This window comes from Coffea arabica, chromosome 5c (genome assembly GCF_036785885.1).
Source record: "Coffea arabica cultivar ET-39 chromosome 5c, Coffea Arabica ET-39 HiFi, whole genome shotgun sequence".
NCBI lineage: Eukaryota > Viridiplantae > Streptophyta > Magnoliopsida > Gentianales > Rubiaceae > Coffea > Coffea arabica.
In genome coordinates, this window is record NC_092319.1 from 36153745 (window position 1) to 36176887 (window position 23143).

The 23143-nt window shown below is 32.9% G+C and overlaps 1 protein-coding gene across 1 annotated transcript; it reads left to right on the forward strand.

Moving 5' to 3' along the window:
- Positions 1 to 1042: 1042 nt before the first annotated feature.
- On the forward strand, positions 1043 to 17199 carry LOC113689924 (CSC1-like protein At3g21620). Its single transcript, XM_072050837.1, has 12 exons — positions 1043 to 1251; positions 3524 to 3865; positions 4440 to 4586; positions 6867 to 7002; positions 7791 to 7892; positions 10050 to 10169; positions 10290 to 10370; positions 12851 to 13191; positions 13799 to 14044; positions 14668 to 14992; positions 15966 to 16199; positions 16626 to 17199. Exons 2-12 carry the CDS (start codon positions 3552 to 3554, stop codon positions 16884 to 16886), a joined length of 2307 nt encoding a protein of 768 aa, XP_071906938.1. The 5' UTR covers positions 1043 to 1251; positions 3524 to 3551; the 3' UTR covers positions 16887 to 17199.
- Positions 17200 to 23143: the final 5944 nt, after the last annotated feature.

The following is a 23143-nucleotide window of genomic DNA, read 5'->3' on the forward strand; positions in this document are numbered from 1 at the left end:
CACTTGGATGGAAAAGTTTTGAACAGGTTTCACAAACCCAAATAAAATAAGAAAAAAAAAACAGAGAGATAAACATTTTGCATTTTTCAAAGAGGCAAAAGTTATATGGGCCCAAAGCAGCAGATTAGTTGACTGGTTAACATGTTAGCTGCATATCCAGACAGGAGCAATCTTCTGTGGTAAAAGACAGACAAATATTTACAATATATATATATATATAACTAACAATAGAGCAACAACTTATTTTGGATTTAATAAAAACAAGATTTTAATAGAAAAAGAAATTGATTACTCAAATGCACCCAAAAACTTTTGACAGAAAAAAAACCCCTTGAAAATAGTTATTTCATACTAATACACTAGTCTAAATAAATTAAATTGTGCTTCATAATTAACGGTCTTTGTTTTCCATTTCAGAATTAATGAGAGCTTGAATATTTTCAATAAACATGTCGTGCATATCTAGATGATAAATTATGAACCTAGACAGTAAATTATGTATGTTCACAAGTATTACCTTATAAAAATCTTGGGTTTATCTAACGGTGTCTAATGCTTATTTGTTAACATACCTAAATTTCATATAATCAGTCATGTATATGTACATATAATTATTATCCTCCCTTGTATTTGTATACTTTTCTAAATTAATTTTACCCTTCTAAAAATCTAATACTTGAAATACATCTTAACTGGTGATTATTTAAAATAGACTCTAAATTCTTTAGTAAACAAATTTTCTTATCATGATAGAATATTTGGTAAGAGTTTGTTGAATTGCTGGTCCAATAAGGAAATTGTCTTCATATATTTATCTTGCAAGGACGGCTTGACAAAACTAACTACGTAAAGGAATCCTCGTTGGTAATTTCCTCCAAGTAGCCGTTAACACATGCTTTTTTTGCCGACAAGAATTTAAAGCTACCAAAATTCCCACACATTTCACACAGAAAAACACACAGCATTCACACGCACCCCACCTCAATTCCTTCCCGTTATATTATATCACTACCTTTTCGGCCACTCTATATAGTATATATAATCACTGCGTGCACTGTGTGTAAATACTTTTCTGTTGTTTCTCTGATAAATCCCAAAATGCAGGATCCCACTTCAGGGTCTTAACTTGTCCTAGAGGGTGTCGTTTTCCGAGCCACAGTCAAGCAGTTTTTTGAGTTTCTGTCTTCTCTTCAAATAGTCTTCAGTTCATCCTCAGAGTGGGAGGAGATTTCGAGGGCCCTTGATATTTGAGTATGAATCTCCAAACCCTTTTGCCTTTTATGCTGAAATGTCTGTTTTGTGTTTTCTTCAGACATTGTTTGGCTATATCTGTGGTTAATTTGCTTGCCAGTGTGTGTTCTTGTGTTTGCTTTTTGTAACATGGTGAAGCAGAGTTTATCTTAGTGATACTTGTTCCGTTTGGGATTAGTCTCATATACACCATTAATGTAATTAGTTTCCACATAGGGAGATTACAAGATTTTCAGTTAATGTGTTCCAGGCATGACATTTTATTTTGTATTCCAATTGAAGTTCTTGCAAGGAATTGTGGTTTCACCATATTAGGACATAATAGAAGTAATATAGGTGTGGAAATCTTGATAATTCATAAATGATGCAACTAGTATTTAGGAATAAAAGTGTTTTATGTGGCGTTTTGTGGTGGATAATTAGAGTTGAATTGTCGGTTTAGGGGTTTTAGCTAGTTTAGTTCTTTCAATTCCCAGGTCTATTAATTTGCCTTCAAAGACTTGGTTGTAATATTTTGTTTGAATGCAACAATAAACTGGACAAGTGCATGAATACATACACGAAACAACAAGAAGAATTTAGAATAGTGATATAGAAAATAGTGGTGGTTGGATATAGAAAATAGTTCAGGTATATCAATCATCTTCACTTGATATTAACTGTTTGAATTCACCATTTCCAAGCATCGATGTGCTTTTACTGCAAGATATATATTGCAAAGACTCCATTGTATGTAATTTAGATATATGCTAACATCTTTCTAGGAATGATAAATATCCTAGCCAATGAGTACCTTTGTCCAGTTTATTCTTGAAATGACCTGTTGTTAAGTTTGGCCAATATTCTTTTATAGGAGAGATGATCAGGGTGGAAATATAACTTGTTATTTTGCTATGCACATAATCTTTTGGTCCCCTTGTACTATATTGAATGGTAATGTGATTGAAAGCAGTATTTGTACTTGCTCTTGGTGCATAGCAGTTACGTATTTTTTTGATGTATGGGAAGGATGGTCAAGACCTGTTTGTAGTTCTGGTAACTGTATATTAAACTTTCATTGTTTTTCCCTTTTGATCTAAAGTATTTCTTTCTCAATGTTGTGGAGATCTTTTTGAAGAATGCCAAATCTCTGAAGTCTTTCAGTATATACCTTACTTTGGGTTTATAGTTTTATCTTTTTGATTCAAGAAGAAATTTAAGATCTTTTAGAGATGAGTTATGTCTTTCCCGGGATTTGCGGTGCAAAATTACTGGAGCAAAAGGCAATTCGAGAAATGTAGTTTTTACATTGAAAACAATGTGAAAGTGTCTTAAGCGATGTGCATTTTTATTGTAGTTTGCTTTCTTAAGAAATCCCTCCTGGAAAGTGGTAGTGAAATGCTGAACATGCAAATCAGTACTCACACTTAGTTAAGAGAAATTAATGGAAGGGCCTGCAATTTTTGCCCTTGATTCCTCTACCTCAAACAAATTGCAGACAGACATGTCCTGCTACCTTGACTATCTCTGCTTTTCTTCCTTTCTATTGAACACTATTTTATTGTGTACATTTCTGTTCCCGGACTCTTTAGATAGTTTTCACATTTCATATGAATAGAACTGACTTAATGCTAGGTGCTTGCCTTATTAAGAAAGAAGGGTGTGATCTCAATAATTAGTTCATTATATTCTGTTTGTATCATTTTTGACATTTACATCGATAACAATACACAGAACCGCTCCAGTCTGTAAAAAAGTCCTTATTTTTATTAAATCAAATGTACCTTCTTCCTTGAATTTCACCTCAGATTTCTCTCATATTCAATCTATTGCAGCCTTCACCAATTTGCTTAGACCAGATAACTCCAAACCTCGTAGTTTTATTCAGTAGTCTTAACATAATTAGGACTGCAGCTATCACCTGTTCGGCAATATCAGGTGAAATTATGCTTCCAAGCATGTATATGGGTGATTTGGTTACAAATGTAAGAAAATACAGACATAGACTTTCTTGATCCCAGTACATATTTTAAGGATGCAATTGGTAATTCAGGAAAATGTATCTGCAGGATTTGTGTTTGAAGGGGTAAACTATATCTTTGTCCTTACTAATTTAAAAGATCATCTTTTAGAAAAGTAAATTACCCTTAAAAATGAAACTAGAATTGCTGATTAGGAGACATGGTTGCTCTCTCTTTCTCTTGATCTATCTATCTATGTACCTCTTCTGTGTCTTTCTGTGACTTATTGCATATGCACGTGTGAGGAATTCTTAAGCAGTTTTCTTTTGCAGGGTTGTATATAATCCTAATTGAAGCAGTATGGCGACTATTGCTGATATTTCTGTTGCAGCATCTATAAATATACTCAGTGCGTTTGCTTTCTTTGTGGCTTTTGCGATACTGAGAATTCAGCCAATCAATGATAGGGTATATTTCCCAAAGTGGTACCTGAAAGGTTTGAGAAGCAGTCCATTGCAGTCAGGCGCTTTTGTCCATAAATTTGTCAATTTGGACTTCCATTCATATTTGAGATTTTTGAATTGGATGCCTGCTGCAATGCGAATGCCAGAACCTGAGCTTATTGATCATGCAGGATTGGATTCTGCTGTTTACTTAAGAATTTACTTGACAGGGTACACTTCCTTTCCTTTGTTTAAATTCTAATAAGCATTGATTATGTGCTTATAGAGGCTGCCCACATCCCTGAGCTATGCAGGTGGAATCATTGAAAACTTTGAAACTTTTTTTTTCCCCTAACATGTATACTGAAGAAGATATGATAATTAGTTCACCTTTTATCTCACCATCTTATTACACCAGTTGACGAATGGGTTGGTATTATTCTACAGACACAAAATTTATCTACCGAAGTAATTGAGGGCCATTAATTAGATAATATGTTCAGCACACAAGGTTGGCACTTGACATTTATTTCATTATATACTTTTGAGGAAGATATTTTCACCACAAATAGACAGCAGAAATATCCACCAGTAACGTTAGAGCTTAGTCAGCATCAAGAATCCATATTTAAAATATATAGATTAAGATCTCGTTCACTATATTCCTTTATCATCATTCCAGCATTGATAGTTCATTTTGGATATTGGCTGCTTAATGATACTGACTTTGCTCTTAAATTATCTACTAACTTTTCTCTTTTCTTCTTTCTTTCTTTCTACCCTTCCTTTCCTTTTCACGCTGCAGGCTTAAAATATTTGTTCCTATTGCAGTAATTGCTTTCACAGTTATGGTACCTGTCAATTGGACCAATAGCACTTTAGAGCATTCCAATTTGACTTTTAGCAACATAGACAAGCTTTCAATTTCAAACATTCCTCATGGATCAAAAAGGTATCAAGTTGCCACACATGATTGGTTGCAGTTAACTTTTAATTTCTTTGTCTGATCTTTCCAAAGGAATTGCTTCAGATGATGCAGTTTGTTAACATGAATAGGATTTTTTCCTTCTCTATTTTTTACTGCCTCATTTACAGCATTGTATTTGTCAATTTTCACTAGCATTTATCTGACAATTTCTGTCTTTATATGTCTTCTCAATTCATTTTAGTAGTCACAGTCATCACGTCCAATTTTAAATCAACAGATAAACACAGGAAAAGAAAACAGTTCGTTACTCTGTCTAGATAACGCTTGATGACAATGGCTAATTTGAGGAAGAAGATAATTTTTTTCATGCATAACATTGTCTGCAGGACGTTAAATTTGGAATATAGAGATCAACTATTAGATCCCTTACACTGGACTGCAATGGAGTCTCAACAATGATAGGCAAAAGTAATAAGTACCTCTGCAATGAGAGGTCAGATGCAGTGGTCTGTGGTGTGTGAATTACAATATGGCAATCCCAGCTTTGAGCAGAGAAAATTGACCAGCTTAGAAACATTCTATTTCAATGCTAAGCCTCCCATTCATTTTAGCAACTCTAAATATTGCTGAAGGAGTAAGATTAAGCTGACCTCAAAAGATTGTCTTTTAACACGAATTTTGAATGTCTACTATTTTGAGTAGGTACAATTAAGTTTCACGCGGAGTTCTAAGGGAGTGAAACTATACTAAAATGTAGAGCCGTAGAAGGAACAAAAAGTCAAGAAAGTGTAGTAAAAGTTATATCTTAACCAAAAATCACAAAACAAGGATTATTCTAATAAGTATTCTTAATCTTGTAGAAAATGATGCTCTTTCTTTATGAGTTGTATAATTTACTTCTTGTCAGCACAGAAAGGTATAAAAAAAACTGTCTTTTTTATTTGGTACCTTGCTTGGTTTCTCTTGTTCATTTGGCTGGCTCAGAAAGAAAGTGTAGTGAATTTTGACATCATCCATGATCTTTCAGAAGTAGTTAGCACTTGAGTATAGTTTTCGTATTGGAGCAATAAGTGCTGACATTAAGGTTTTTGCTTATAACTTATACCAGAAACTTTGCTGTCTTAAATTTGACTAACAAAAAAAGAAAAGTTGCAACTACAGTGTCTTGCAGACCCATGATACATCCTCATTGGAAGTGTCAACCTGAAGATGCTACAATCTAAGTTGTTGGAATTAGTTAAGAATTTGGAGTACTGAGAAAGCATGCTTTGAAGTATCTCCTCAGCTTAAAATTTATTGAAAATTGCAGGAATCTAACATAAGAACCTTATATGAAGATGAACGAAGCAATCTGTTTAAGAATTGACTTTTAATCCTTAAACTCTGGGAATGGCATTTGCATGTACTATTGATTTTTGTGCCTTAAGAATCTGGATATTCAGATCTTCTTGTGCACACCCTTTTACGTGACTGCGAAGTATAACCTGTAAGGTCTTAATTTTTGTGCCTTAAACTCTTGGAATGGCACTTGTCTGGAGATGCTAATGATTTTTCTTCCTTAAGAATCTGGATATTCTGATCTTCTTCTCCACACCCTTTTACATGATTGACAATACAACCTGCAATGTGCTCTTTGTATTTTATTTTATTTTACTTTTCCTTTTTCATTCTTTCCAACTAAATTCAAGTTCTCCAGCTAAGTTCTGGAAAATGAAGTAGATAGATGGTTAGTAGTTGAAGTTTCCAGAATAGTTACCACTACCGATCTCTTATTTATGGTAGATATTCTTCACAAGGTTTGCAAGATTGCTGAAGCAGCAATTCGTCATAGACTCTGCTCATATATCCTTTGATTCCTTTGGTCCAGAATGAGGGAGACGAATTTTATACCCTTGCTTGTGCTTGGCTATACTTGCTATATAGTCTCTCTTTCATAAGGGAAATATCTGTATAGGTTATAGGAACATTAATTTTTTAAAATTCAGTTATGTTGAAGCTTAAACACGGGCACTCAATCTGAAAAAGCATTGTGGTTTTGTTGAAGTAGTGCTTTTTATAAAAGTTCAATGTCCATGTTTGCTAGTTTTTTGTTTTTTTTTTGTGCACTGTGGACATCTAAAGTACTGGAGGATCTTTTCTGTGTTCAATGATTCATATATTTTGCTCTTTCTTTTCTTGAGCTTCATAAATCTTTTAGTGGACTGGTTTATTTTGTTTACTCTTAGTAAAAATGTAGCTTGCACTTCTTTTTTATTGTCTTATTTTGACTGTCATAAAGTTTCATTTCTCATTTCACTCTTGCAGATTCTGGACTCACATAGTAATGGCTTATGTCTTTACATTCTGGACATGTTATGTTTTGAAGAGGGAATATGAGACAATTACATCAATGAGATTGCAGTTTATTGCTTCAGAACATCGACGTCCAGATCAATTTACGGTAACAGACTAATATTCAAATAATCATATTTGTTTTCTTGCTTAGTTATTCAGATATGGTCTTCCTATTCTGAAGTGTAAATTATATCACTTAATCTTAAGGTTGATTTTGATTCACATCTTCTTAAGTTTTGGAGATTTAATAGACTCAACACTCTGGAAATTTGAACTTCTAATACTTAAATTCCATCATGCATACTCATCATCAAATTTTGTTAACTACCCTTTGAAGAGAACTGATTTGAAATGGCTATTGTACGGAAATTTCAAAATGGATAAGTACATGACATCTCAGGTTGAATGACTGAAATTTAGTACCTTGGATGAAGCTATTTGTGAACTGTACCAATCCTTAAAAGTCTTACCTTCAACAAGTTTTACAATTAGAAACCCTTTTAGGTATTCACACAAGTACTAGTAATGACCTGGCTATGTAAAGGTGTAATTGACAACTTTCTTCCTGCATTGGTGTATGCTTACTATGAAGCATCATTGGATCAATTTCCAATCTTTCATAAGCATTAAAAGATCAACTTAAAATGGAGGTGATTTTCATTTTAGACAAAGTTGGATTAAGACAATATCTCAAATTTTGATGTCTTTTCTTTTCAATTCCCATTTTGAATTTGCTGTTGCCAATAGGCAAGCCTTCCTTTTCCATTCTGTTTTACTGTAAAGGTAAAAGATGTTACTCCATGGTTTCTTGTTAATATCTAACTACTCATATGCTTTATACATCTGAAGTGTTTTTGTAACTAAGGATGTTTTCTTTGTGGTCATTCGGTCCAGGTACTTGTAAGAAATGTGCCACCAGACCCTGATGAATCTGTTAGTGAACTTGTGGAGCATTTCTTCATGGTCAACCATCCTGATCACTATCTAACTCATCAGGTTTTACTCCAACCAACCTTGATATATGATGAAGTATCAATCAACTAGCTGACATCTAGCTTGCAGAGATTTCTGTAGTTTGTATTGGGGAACATCATGCATATATAGAATAGGGTCTGTGCAAATCAATTGGTATTGCCTTGTACTTTAGAGAGGTTCACAAGAAAGCTATTGCTTAAGTTATTTACAATAATAGTTAATGTTGATATCCCATGAAAGTATGTCTTGTTAGCACAACACAAACTGCTGTGATATGCTGGACCTTCCTGTTTTGCAAAATTCACTCCTTTCAAGCAGTGGCAAGACCTTGGTGTTTGGATTATCCAACTTAGTTAACTATCTCTTGAAGCTGGTTGAAGCAAAGCTTCTTCTAAGTTTTACTAGTTGCTTCATTTCTTTCTGACGTACCCTTTAATGTGCTTGTGTCATTGATATTGTTACATTTGCGAGCAATCATACTTGTTGGCTGATCAAATTTTCTGGAAAACTTGCATACTGGTCATGGACAATCATTTGTTAGAATACCTATTGGCTGCTCAATTTTTCTGGTAGACTTGGGTAGCATTAGACAATTCATAACCTCCACTTTGGTTTTTATCAATACTGAGCTCATTGTAGCTTGTCTTAGAGTAATTTTGAAGTGTCTCACCCAAGGTTGTCCAAGTCTTCGATATTTTCTAATCTGAAAGGCAGAAACTTAAAAGTCTCTCTGGATAAACTCAGGTGCATACTTATAGATTTGTCACCAGATTATGACTCTATAACATGACTGACCATACAAAGGATGATACTGACCATACAAAGGAAATATTTTGGATCCTCTTATTGCTATCAGTAAAATTTACTGTGACTCTTAGAACAGAATAGAATGAACTTTGAATTAATTTTTCCATTTTATCACCATGGAGGTCCAAGTACAATTTCATAAACTTATGATGATTAATTTATAAATATTTTTTCTTGTCAAAATATCATTGTACGGCTTCTGAGATTGCCTCCTATATTAATCCATGTCTAATAATCTGGTATAATTTGTACATATCCTTAGTTTCTAGGTGGTTGTTGTTTGGGAGGGGACTACAGCAATGAAAAGCCTGCACTAAACCTTTTATGCCTTCTATTTTTCCAATTTCCTTCCAATCTAGAATGGCATTCAGAATGGATATTTATATAACCGACATATCATGGTTCTTATTGCTACTTCATTACTGCACATCCTAAAAGTCTAGTTCTAAGCATGTAAAATAATTATTTTTCTACTAATTGGCTTTCTTACTGCACCGTAAAGTGATTTCCTGTTCATGCAGTTTGTCATGCATTAGTTAAGGAAACTATTGAGTCAAAAGGAAATGAAATTTTCTACTGCCCCTGCCCTCAGCTTGGCCATGCAACATAAAATAACATATATCTTCATATTTAGCGTGCAGGTTTTATTTTTAATAAGCTAGCACTGCATGTAATAAGAAAAAAGAAAATAAATAAAAGCTAGCATTTCAGGTACCTGATAAACTAAGTAGTCTGATTTGCAGGTATTTAATTATCGGTTAAACAATCATGGTCATGTTCTAAGTGAAAATATGAGCATTCTTCTTTATACAATATGATTGCCTAACTGATTTCAAAAAGTGGAGACAATTTAGTCATATATATGGGGGAATTTCTGATTTCATCTGTCTACTTGGTAGGCACGTGTAATGGTATGAAAATTTTGTTTTCAGATTTTATTTAATTATCAGAATGCAAAATCTCTCGCTTCATTTTGCTTGCTGTTATACTACCTAGCGTTATGAGTATAGACATGATTTCCCAGAAATACAAGATTAGGATTGTAGTTGGTATTTTGCAAACCTGACATATCAGACAAATGACTTTGGACATTGAAGAAATGGCCTTAGCAAGCCCCTCTTCTGCACAGGATTCTTACTTACTCTTGTTTCCCTTTGCTAAAATTTCTCAGCAGATTTGTTTTATGTCTTTTATGCAGTTGATTGGCTGCTACTTGAGGAAAAAAAGAAAAGAAAATGGAGATAAAATGAAATATTACCTCTTTTGACGACTGTTTGTTATAGCAATATCTTCTATCCTCTAATTACCTAAGCAGAGTTAGTCAGTTGCCATGCTCAATATATCTGTATTCTTCACATGCTTTATCTGCAGGTGGTTTACAATGCAAACAAGCTCTCTGAACTCGTGAATGAGAAAAAGAACAAGCAGAACTGGCTTGACTACTATCAACTGAAGTATGCTAGGAACCAATCAAGAAGGCCCACATCAAAGGTACTTCGATGTGATATTATTCGTTCGCCTCTGGATATGTCAATCATAAAGTAATAGTCCTGAACATCTCATACATCCTAAAACTAACACCTTCTGAGGAAAATATTTTGATTTGAGCAGAGTGGTTATCTTGGCTTTTGGGGTAAAACAGTGGATACTATCAATTTTTACACCTCTGAAATTGAAAGACTTTCGAAGGAAGTAAGTGATTTGTTTCCCTTAACATGCTTTATACAATAATGTAAATGAGGTTGTTATCTAAGTTTTTTTGTTTGGTTTTACAACAAGACGAGGTTATGACCTTAGTCACTTAGCAGAAAAAAAGCCTATCTTAGTTTCAGTTTTGACTTTTGTTAGTCTTGGCTTAAGATCTTTCTTAGAAGATGAAGGATCATTTTCAGGGGCTCCATAGTTGTTATTTATCCATCATTCAATTGATGCTTAGAATTCTAGCACCATGATATTCCAATTATTCATGGTAGAATTTCAGCACCACATACCCCAAATACAGTTATTTGATGTTCTGATAATCGTCAATCTGAAGAAGTCTTCAATTTATATACTGGGACAAAAGAATAGAAAAGTTTATCTTAATGTCAAAGAAGTTCAAAACGTTCTTATTGCAATACCTGTGTACACATATTTCCATATTGTTTGCTTTTTCGTGATACAACACCATGAAATGCTAGACTGTGTAGAATCAATAATTAATTCGAGTCTATGTGATGCTTGAATTTTGTAGTGGATGATCAAGGATCATCATTGTCACGATAAGGGTGGAACAAAAGTTCTACCTGTAAGAGAAACTGGAAATGAGCTTATTATTCACATAGTGGTTAAAGGGTGTTTCTCCAAAGTCTTCCAGCCCCAAAGTTGGATCATCATCACAATTAGGGTTGAACAAAAACTCTACCTGTAAGAGAAACTGGACATTATTCACATAGCAGTTAAAGGGTGTTTCCCCAAAGTCTTCCAGTCCCAATGTTAGATAGGTATGTTTTGCCCTTTTTGTTTGTATGAAGCTTTCTACTTTTTCTTCATCTACAAGTTTGAATTAACAATTTAGGAGGAAGCCAAGCTGCAAGGGCTCTTTTATCACCTGATCTTGGCTGGTGGGTTTTTAACTTGTACAAGCTGTAGAAAGTACCAGGCATCATAGATGTCCAAACATATTGTGCACACTTGATTCTTTAATCGGTTTCTCTTTCCTATTAAACCCAATTTAAAAGCCAGAATGTGTTAGTCTCTTAAAATAACATACATGAGGGCAACCGTGCTGGATGAATTTTTAGCTAGATGCTAGTCTTTTTATTCATGGATACTAAACTGGATCTTATTACATCTAGTTGACCTTCCTGCAAGCTCATCAAGGTGTAAAAAAATTGGTTAACTTAGGCTGCCTTGGCAATGTATTCATCTCATTATCTGGGTTCCATCCCACTTGAAGTGTGTCTTTGAATTTTGGGCCATCTTTTGAACCACGTGTGGTTGGAAGCTTATTCATAGCCTTGTTCTATTCATATTTCATATTCATCATGCTTAAAGTGCAAGTACTATTTATTGTCTTAACATAGGTCTTCAGCTTGCGTATGAGTTGTAATATTTATTTTCTTTAGTAGCCATGACATGAGTATTATAAGAATACCTCCCGATATATCTGACAGGTATCAATGTATTGTTAGACTGACTTAATGAGCTCACAAACTTATTGAATTGAGCCTAGGGCTTCTTGCTCCTTGCACCTCAACTTTGGCTGTTTTAAAGCACAAATTACTTGTATATTTTAAGAATATTCATGAATTCATTTGAACTATGCACACTTCACTGTGACATCCTTAAAACAACATTAAATTTCACACATTTCTCATTCAAATTTGTTCCTTTTGATCATCTACATTCACATCTGTAGTTTTTGCACTAATCTATTGGATACTGAAGAAATTTGAAATAAAACTTTAGTAAATTGCTGCTCAAAATAAAGTGTTAGTCTATCCAAAATATTAGCCAAATGTAAGTTGTGAACAGCATACTCATCCATACAACAGAATCTGTTTGACACAATCTGTATTTAGAACAAAAGTGGCTTATTAGTAGATCACAAAATTTTTTCCTGAAAGTAATGGTGAAATTAGGACTCTTCTTCTGTAAACATTTAAAAGTAACACTAAGTCTTATTTAAATCATCAAGTCCCTGTTGTTTTGTCCAATTAAGAGATTGTACGTTTTATCTCAAGCTTGAATAAATGTATCATACACTCAATGAAATAACTTAAAGCTCCTTATTTAGTTGAAAGGTGTATTCACTAATTGACACAAAATTAAAGCCTGCATTTAACATGTTGAGATTGTTCTAGTGTGAAACAGAATAGTATGCAGTAAAAACCCTTGTTAACTTTGTAGTGGCAATGCACGGACAGGTCTTCTTATACATTGATTCCAACATCAAAGACAGCTTGTGCTTATTAAAAATTGTGTTCTGTAGTCCATTCAAATTGCGTTAGCCTTGCAGATGAACAGGAACTCTTTTATTTGTTTTAAACTTTTGAAGATGACTTCAATTATCTACTTCAGCATGTCTTTGTCATAATTTCTGGCATATATTTGTTTTGCCTTCTAAAACTCACTGCATATATTTGTTTGATTCTAAAACTCACTTTTGGTACTTAACAAATGAATGTCAGATAGCTGCTGAGAGACTGAAGATTGACAATAATGCTAAGTACATAATGCCTGCAGCATTTGTTTCCTTTAAAACCAGATGGGGAGCTGCTGTTTGTGCTCAAACTCAGCAGTCAAGAAATCCAACCTTGTGGCTAACTGAATGGGCTCCAGAGCCCTGTGACGTGTATTGGAATAATCTAGCAATTCCCTATGTCTCACTTACTATTAGGAGGCTTGTCATAGCTGTTGCATTTTTCTTCCTTACCTTTTTCTTTATGATTCCCATCGCTTTTGTTCAGTCCCTTGCAAATGTAGAGGGAATAGAGAAAGCACTTCCTTTCCTGAAGCCAATAATTGAAAAGTAAGTATGCTTCTCCTATTTCATTTCATTGCCTTCAAATGGTCAGAAAGATCATTTTCTATTGCATTTTTAACATGACTTGAGGGCTTTTTGTGTATCTTTGTTTTAATTAAGGTGTTCTTGATGATGATTGAGGTCAATTTAATTTACTCAGTTCCTCAGTAATTGGTCACGAATTAAATGAAATCAACTCCCTTTCAATTCACTTTTTCAGGGAGGAAGTGGCTGTATTATAAAATGCAGTTTATTTTTGCTGCTTCTGATTTTAGTGTGGAAAGATAAATTTTGAGTGAGCTTATTTCTATTTTCCACCTTCATAGATTTTACAAATTTCACAACGAAATATCAGTATTTATATGTGTGATTGCATAGTTGGAATAAAAATGAGGAGACAGAGAGGAATGACATCACAATCCATAGATCTTTCACATGGATAAAAAGCATGAAACTAGGAGCATTTCCATATTTAGATGGATATGCACTGCCCACAGATTTATGTGCTGCCATAGAATTTACTATATGGGCGTCCTTAGTATCTATCCAGAAAATTCTTTCCTTTTACTGTTTAGTCCATGCATATGTTCAAATAATCTTATTTGTGATGCAGGAAAGTCATTAAGGGATTCATCCAGGGTTTTCTTCCAGGAATTGCTTTGAAGATTTTTCTCATATTTTTACCATCAATACTGATGTTGATGTCGAAATTTGAAGGATTCAGCTCCATATCAGCTCTTGAAAGAAGATCTGCAACTAGATACTACATTTTTCAGTTCATAAATGTCTTTCTTGGAAGCATCATCACTGGAACAGCATTTCAGCAATTAAATAACTTTATTCACCAGTCACCAAATGAGTATGTTCTTTTAGAGCAAACCATATTCTATCCTTTCTGTTTCATTTCAAGTTAACTCATGTTTTACTGTGGGGGTATAGCTTAGCTGAAGCATTTTTACAGTCAACTTTTTGCTGCATTTAATGTGTGAACAAATATATGGTTCCGTGTTCATATTAATTAATGCAAGGATGCATGTAGAGTCATATCAACTTGAAGCATAGTTTGTTGGGAAGCAAAATTGGATTAAAAAGATACTGCTTGTGAAATATGGAATCAAAAGCATACAATGGAATGCACCTTGTGAGAAAAATTGAGTGCAAAATTTGCATAACACTTCAGTGCATTATACATATTCATATGTATATGTATATTTTTGTTTAATTCAACAAACATGTCTCAGACATCCCACATGTCAGAAAGATATCAACACAGTGGTATTAAAGCATGTGTAGAAGTTTTAATAGGGCAGCTACATAAGTTTTTGCATTGTTATCCACCAGTTGACAAAACCAGTTTAATATCAACTAATTGTGGTTGTGTTCCATTCGCTTATTTTCTGGCTTATATGCCCAAAATGTAGTAGTACTGTAGTAGTTTAGAAGACTTTATTCTATTTGGAAATTGAAGAGCTTCTTTTGCAGGATTCCAAAGACAATTGGTGTCTCCATACCTATGAAAGCTACCTTCTTCATAACGTACATAATGGTGGATGGATGGGCTGGAGTTGCAGGCGAGATTCTTAGATTGAGACCTTTAATTATCTATCACCTCAAAAATTTCTTCATGGTAAAGACTGAAACTGATAGGGAGGAGGCAATGAATCCTGGGAGCCTGGGTTTCAACACAGGCGAACCTCAGATACAGCTGTATTTCTTGCTGGGGCTGGTTTATGCTGTTGTTTCTCCAATTTTGCTTCCTTTTATCGTCATATTCTTTGGACTAGCATATATCGTATACCGTCATCAGGTAAATTTGAATATTTGGTAAAATAAATTCTTCCTATGTAGAATGTTCTGTTGTAAACAAAAACAATCGATGCTTGGACCCTCTGGTTGTGAAGCAATGCTCTTAAAACTGTTTATTGTTTTTATGAGTGTGGAGACCATGTGCAACTTATAGTTTTGGGGTTCATAAATCACTTTGATTGTACAAATTTTACCTCAACAAGAAAAAGAATTTGATGCACTCAAAGTACCAAACTTTCCTTTCTTCCTCCTGAGAGACAATTTTTCCAAGCATTTTATCGTATTTGGGAAGTATAAAACATATTTTACATATAAAGATCAGAGTGAAAAGATTTTTCTTATTGTTTTTCTGTTGCTGGTGATTAAAATTTATTACTCTGTATTCTTCCTATGCCCTTCTCTCTTGTAGGGGTGTGAGTCACTTGTATTGTTATAAGCTGGCACTTTTATATAATGTGTATGTCAGGAACTTCACCCGTAGTCAATTTAGAGGAAATATTGCAAAAGTATAAGCCAAAAGGCTTACTATTCTTTTGAGTCTACACTATGAAGGTCTGCTGCAGTGTTTTTAAAATAGAAGGAGTCTCTCAATTTCTGAGCTGAAGGGATCAGAATCTGATCTAGTTTCAGCTGTGACTAATCTCAATTTATATTTGCATATCTTGGTGGCAAATTCAAAATGGAAATTATTGTAGTAGCTTTTCTTTGCTTTCTCTAGGCTCTATTAAGTTGGATTATTTTACATAAAAGCTTGGATTATACCTGAAAATTGTGGTGACAAGCCAAAACAGATTTTTTTGGATATTTGGTTTGTAATTTTGGCTCCTCAACTGCAACAAGCCAGTGGAAATAGAAGATTCATACTATAATACATTATAAAGTTTTCATATCTGAATATACTGTAAATGGAATTCCTAGTTGAACATTTTCCATGTTATACCTTTCGTGGGGCTTCATTAGACATTTTTGTGTAGATTATGAATGTCTACAATCAAGAGTATGAGAGCGCTGCAGCATTCTGGCCTGATGTTCATGGGCGCATCATAATAGCATTGATAGTCTCCCAACTGCTTTTACTGGGGCTGTTGAGTACAAAAGATGCTTCTCAGTCAACTCCATTTCTCATTACACTCCCTGTATTGACCATATGCTTCGACAGATACTGCAAAGGTCGTTATGAACCTGCCTTTGTTAGATATCCATTGCAGGTATTTATAGCTGTATTAAGTATTAACCTTAATGTTACTTGATCAGTTATCCCCATTTTGATGAAAAACTTTCATGTAAACAAGTCTTTCAGCTGTGCATCATTCCACAGATATGTTCATGCTATCTAGCATAGAATAGTCCCAGCCAATTCCCTCCATAATGGAAATGAGAACTCTCAGATAATTGTCATCATCAACTAGCTAAGTCCCAGGTCCCAGTCACATCTTAACAACATTCAGCTGTTCCTTGTATTTTCTACCTAAGTATCCAAATGGAGGAAAAGTCAAATCTTTCATTCAGCCACATGCTATTAGATGATGAGATGGGTTTGGCAGTCTTATCTATTTAACAATCTTTCAACCTGTGCAGTCATTTTCTAATGTGCACCTTGTGTCCATGCCTCTGTGCTTTGCTGGATTTTGCAGCAAGCTATGATGAAAGATATACTGAATCGTACAAGGGAGCCAAATGTTAATCTAAAGGATTACCTTCGAAGTGCTTACATCCACCCAGTCTTCAAGGCCGGAGATGATTATGAGAACAATTTGGTTAGTGAAGATGAGGAGCAAGAACCTACTCTTGTCCCCACAAAACGCCAGTCTCGAAGGAGCACCCCGTTTTCCAGCAAATACAGCGGTTCATCTCAGTCTTTACCATATGAAGTTGATCAGAACTTGCAGCCCTGAGAAGCTTTGACATGAACCTTTGTTAGAAATTGAGCCTACTACGAGTTTTAGATATTCAGCTTGATATTTGAAATCAAGTTGGCAAGAAGTATGTCCTCTGACCAAACTGTCTCATGCAATGTTCTTTCGCGGGAATACAGGTCTTTAGGAGTTGTAATTGAGCATTTGGCATGATCAATTTTGGCTGAATATCACCAGCCTGAGTTTGTATGGTATTTGGAATGACGAAATTTCTCTGTACATAGACCATTCTTTTACCAAGTGTAGCAGCTAGGTTCCAGATTCTCTACTTACCATAATCTTTGCCATACAATCCCATGTGCTGCGAAGTCCTTGTTATATTATTTCAAACCAAATAGACCAAGTTATGTGATGTTTGTGCTTACTTTTGCAACAACACTTACTTTTGATAGAACGCTTGTTAACAAAGGGTAGTTGAAATACCACATGTGCCTAACAAGGAGAGCACAAATAGATAACAAATGATCCAACGATTAATGCTGAACACAAAATCATATACTTTTGAAAATGAATTAGCTGCTTTATTTCCACCATATTTTGATGGCATGTCGTTTTTGAAAAACTTTTTATTTTCGGTCAATTTTCATGGGCGCTTTTAATAGGGAAAAAATAAAAAAGAATGGAATCACTACCTAGTAGTTTTTTTTTTTTTTGGTCTAATTTTATAGGATTGATGTTTAGGGCTAAGGGACCTATACCTCTTGGAAATTTCCTATTAAATAAAATATAAAATGTGGGGGGGGGGGGGGGTTCTATAACTCTTTTGGATACAATATCAATAAGATAAAATTCATTGTTCAATGTAGAATAAGAGTTATCAATCGTTAAATGATTTTAAGAGTTCAAATTATTAGATAATATGGGAAGATATAAATAGACTAGCATTATGGGTACAGTATCCAAAATAGGGATTGCAGTATTTTCCATAAAATGGCCCTTTTTTTTATAACTTCTTGGTCATGGTGTTTACTATAACCACAAATTTGTCCCCTTAACTTTTTTTCACTTGTCCATTATAGATAAAAGTAAAGTAATTTTTTTTAAGAAGCAAACCCAATCCCAATGAAATAAACAAACTCAATCCCACAGCTAAACTTGTAATCAAATAATAAAAACACATTTTTTAATACCTAATATGTTAGAAAATAGATTTTATTTGTCTTACTTCCATTGAAATAAAAAAAAAAATTCAATTCTCATCACATAAGAATTGTACAACAACTCTAGACTCATGCAAAAACAATGACTTGTAGGTGAGTGTGAGTGGTCTTCTTTTACTGCCATTGCTCCTACTCTTCCTCCTCCTTCTTCATCATCGTCGTCATCATCATCATCATCAAAGATAAAAATTTTAATGATTAATCTTGTGTATTTTTTACTTTTAGTTTTGGTGTATTTGGACCATATTGAATATCTTGAGATCACAATACCAAGACTAAATCACTTAACTCCATCGGACCAAAAGTATGTAGTGTTTTAATAAAGAATTACTTTTATGATAATTTGGCAATTATCTATTTTATTTCCCTGCAATAAAATTCATTTTTTTTTGTGTCATTGAATATAGTAAACACGTTTTCTTCTAATACAATGATAGGAAAAATATAAAGTATGAGGCTAGACTACAAAATCAATGTTTCTGATATAATTTTCTAAAAATTTTAAAAACAAATTTATACTTCATTAAAATGAAAAAAAACTTAAAACTTTTAAAACTCAAGACATGCAATTAATCATGTTAGTGATTTTTCAGGTTATTCAAACTCAAATAAACATTCTACCACCAATCTATTCTCAGTTGGATGCCCCCTAGGATTAAAGGACAAAAATTTTTTTTTTATTTTATTGAAGTGGGACAAATTTCATTCTTTAGGTACTAAAGTGTTCCACTTTAAAGTTTAGTGACCAGAAAAAATATTCGGGTATGGTTAAAGAGTAAAAAGAGGAATAACCATTTAATCTTGAGATATCTAACTACTTAAAAGGGGAAGTATAGTAAGTAAATAATGTTGTCCAATTGGTTAGTTATTCCATCCTTTTTCAATTTGTGATGCCTAATTCTATCTTTTTGATAGTGTGCCACTAGATTTCTTTCTATTTTTTTTTTATAGATAAAAGAGTCAAGAACTAGTAGTCTATTATCAGGGGTTGGAAGTCTTTATTTCTAATACTTAAAAAAAAAAATTTTTTTACAGTAGATTGGATTGGATTTGGAAATTGATATGCCAATTTCTTGATAAAGTGTCAAGTCTACAGTAACTGTTGTAGGAACGGAAGTATCATGGTCAAGAATTTGAGACACAAGTACCTATAAGCTCATTCGTTCCTACAATATTTGTATTTCTTGGTGATGATTTTCTCTTGGCTGCCTCTATCTCGAGAAATGCATGAAGAAAAAATCATATAATGGCTGCCTCAATATTTGTTGTGCAATTTTCACTATCTTTTGTGCCTGATTCTATCCTGTCTGCTTATTAGTTCTTTGATCCTCTTTACTTGGTGGATGTATTGGTACATGTGTGTATGTAGGATGGAAGGTTTGTTGAATTAATGATGCCTCCAATATGCAGTCAAAGCTTTGTGTTGGAAGGTATAATTTATGTAACTGGAAGTGTGTATAAACGTGAAAGCGAGATGTTTTTATAGTCATTGGTGAGGTGGCATGGGTGTAGTTACATCTTTATCTATTTATGCTTTGTTTATGTGGCTAATGTATTTGATCTTTTGGGGATTTTGCGTGTGCATTTGTTGGACGAGATTTATTATGCACCTATTGTGCCAATTATGTTGGTCATTTACATTGAAAACTGATATGAATTTCATTTTGTAATTACGTAGTTACACATCGGACTAGTCTATTGGCTTGTTTGCTATAATAATCTCTAGCCATTATTTCATGTTGCATGAAACTGGTTATTGGTGGAATTTTTTCCCCATTCGCCATCATTATGTTTGTTAATTATTTTTTTAAATCATTTTATTTTAACTTTTTTTTATTTAGAAGTTCTTAGGAGTTCTTTTTTTCCCATTTTTAAAGTTCTTAGGAGTTCTTATTGTTTCTTTTATTTGGTCATTTTTACTACTTTGTTCAAGATAGTGTGGTTTTGATGCACTCTTAACTTTTGTTGGTTCTAAAATCCTTTTGAATAGGTAAAATATTCTTCTCTTTTATTTATTTTGTACCTTGATGTAACTATAGATGAGGAAGAAATATAAATATATATATTTGTTGTTAATTTTGTTTTAATGTTATGTTTTGATTTATATCATTTATGGTTGTAGTAAATGTCTGAGTTGTTATTGCACTTTTTATTGGTATAGTTGGTTCTTTTTTTGCTGTATTTATAGTTGGTTTCCCTTCAGTTTATATAAGAGGATTATGGTACTTATTTAGTGTAACTGTTTTTCTCCTCTTTTTGTTGTCTCTTTGCCACAAGCTTCAGTGAATTTTACTGTGCTATTATCTGTTATATTCTTCATGTTTTTTTGTTATGTTTTTCCTCTTTTATGTATTAGTTTTTTTTCCCTTTGTTTTATATGCCTTGGTTGTTTAAATTTTTTGTTATTTTTGTGCTCCTATTTGGTGTTTGTTTGTTGATTTTGTATAATATTTTTTTTGTTTACATAATTTTCATTTGTTCCATGCCTTTTGAATTATACTTTTTAAGATTCAGGTTTACTAATGTGGTTGATATCGTGTTTTTCCTTTTGTTTGAAATTTTTTCTGTATTTTTATTGTTCAAGGTAAGTACTGGTTCACCTATTGTTCTGTATTGATTGCTTTTTAACTTCGGAAAAGACATATTCTTCATTTTTTTTGATATAAATGTTTTTTTTATATTTTTGTTTGTATTTCAATTATGATTTCTTTTAAAAGAATGAATAGTTTTTTTTTAAAGATATTAGTGCTTTTTTGTTTAATTATCTGTGAAGTCCTTTTGCATTCATTTTATGCTCTTAACAGGTATATTTGTTTTGTGATGTAATCATTATATCTTACGTCTTTAAGTGCTTGTGATTGTTTTTTGATGTTTATCTTTTGATGTTTTTATTTGTGATAAATTATCAATAATTATAATAGGTCAAAAGAGGAAATTTGTGTGATAAGGAACAATGGTTGGAAAAAAACCGTCATAATCGAGAAAGATAAGCAACTCTTCCAAATAAAAAGGGGTAGAATTATTAATAAAGAATCATCTCTCGCGTTTAAGGACTAAACTGATGAAAGAATTCAGATCAACCTTGCAGTGTTATTAATACTATTGAATTAGGTACTGTTATTAATGTTATCGAATTAGACAGAATTATTAGAGAATCCATTTCTCATTGTGACATACTTATTAAGCAGATTGCTATAACTGTTGTAACTGAATAGACAATGATGTCAGAGGTGAGATTTTTCTCTTAATTCTATTTACTTATTTATTATTGTGTTTAATTGTGTTGATATACATATTTATTTATGTGATTATATATGTGAAAAATATGTGTGTATATATTTATGTATAATATAGATGAATATTGATTCCTATATAATTTAATTTTTCTGGTTATCTTGGTCTTATTAAATGCCATAAAAACTGTCTTTAGCAAATTTTGATGTTGTTAGAAATATAGCAATGACTATGTATACTATGCATAATGATTATATAGATTGACATATCTATATAATTTGCCAGATTACTTAGACAATGATTAACTTTTTAAATTTGATTATTAGTTATTTGATTGTTTCAGATGTCCAAATGCATGCTTGGTTGATCCCAAATACATTATTATATGATATTATTCAGAATATAGAGATGCTGATAGATCTATGATAAAATAATTAGCAGTTTTGATGTCATTCTTGATTATTTAAAAGACAAAACAATGAGTGTTTTTTTATGTTATTGTTAATTACACAGTATTTTCAGATATGCAAAATGTGTTTCAATTGAGTACAAATACACCAATGTCTGAGATGAGATTGATTTTTGGTATTCATCTAATAGAACAATATATGCTATTATTGTGTTTTCTATTATGTTTTATATAATTTACAAAGATTGTGTTAATTAAAATCCTTAGGTCTGGTATTTTATGTATTTTATTTTAATATATTTAAGAAAGAAGTTTAAGAAATAAAAAAAAGTTAAAAAACACACCAGTATAATAGAATACATAGATACATTTATTACAAATAATCCTTAGGTAACCAAACTTTATCACATACGCATACACACACACACACACATAAACATACACACAATGAAACATATCTATATGTGCACAAATACACACTTATACACACACATATATAAAACTCCTGTGCACTAATAAAACCTCCTATAAATATCATCTAATGCAATCTTTCATAACATAACAATTACTCTTTCTTATATGCTTATCTACTAAATCTTTACTTCCCTTTATACAACATGAATAACTATATATTCCAACCTCTTCAACTACAACGAACTCCAACACACTAGTTAGGTGTCCAACATTGCACACCGCACAGTGGTAATATTGCCCAACATTGTTAGTTAGGTGTCCGTAAAGATCGAATTATGAAGAGGATATGCTAATTGCAAAAGACTAAAAAACATAATTTTAAAAAAATGCCTAGGAAATATCAAAACCAAAGGCTTTTTGGACAATTATGAAGCGAACGACTTTTTTTTTTTTATGCAATAGCTTGATCAAATGTAATTCCAGCACATTATAAAGCCAATTCAACACATTAAGGCAAAGGCTTAACATATTTGCATGCCTTTTCGAACTATTTCTAAATAAACGTTTTTCTTTTTGTTCATCATATTCAACAAAAATACTCTCAAAACTAAAAAAAACTCTCAAAAAAATTGCTCCTTTACCTGTCATAGAAAATAAAAATTGCCAAATAAAATAAGTAATCTTCTAGTAATGTCTAGCAGAAAAATGTGTGGGATTACAGTTAACAAAAGTCCAACCTTAAGTTTTCATGACTATTTACAACTTGAAAGGAATTTTGGATCCCTTTCTTAATTTGATTTTCCTTTTTGCCCCAACTTATTAAAATATTCTATCATTGATGAAAAGTTTTTCGAAATATTCTCAAAGTTTGCAGTAAAAACTTGAGTATGGCCTGTTAAACATGTTATTCAGTTTTATTAGTCTTATCTTTGCCTCCTCTAACCTCCACGTAGGTCACAGCTCAGGAAATCGTGCAATGAAGGTTTGATTTTCTTTACCTCATTAATTAAAAAGCATAA

What these genes read in the sequence shown, in the direction of transcription:
- LOC113689924 (XM_072050837.1), top strand. Translation starts at nt 3,552, where the DNA reads ATGGCGACTATTGCTGATATTTCTGTTGCAGCATCTATAAATATACTC. An exon ending in ATTCCTCATGGATCAAAAAG is followed by an intron (nt 4,587 to 6,866) that starts GTATCAAGTTGC and finishes TCACTCTTGCAG; the next exon opens with ATTCTGGACTCACATAGTAA. An exon ending in CTGAAGCCAATAATTGAAAA is followed by an intron (nt 13,192 to 13,798) that starts GTAAGTATGCTT and finishes TTTGTGATGCAG; the next exon opens with GAAAGTCATTAAGGGATTCA.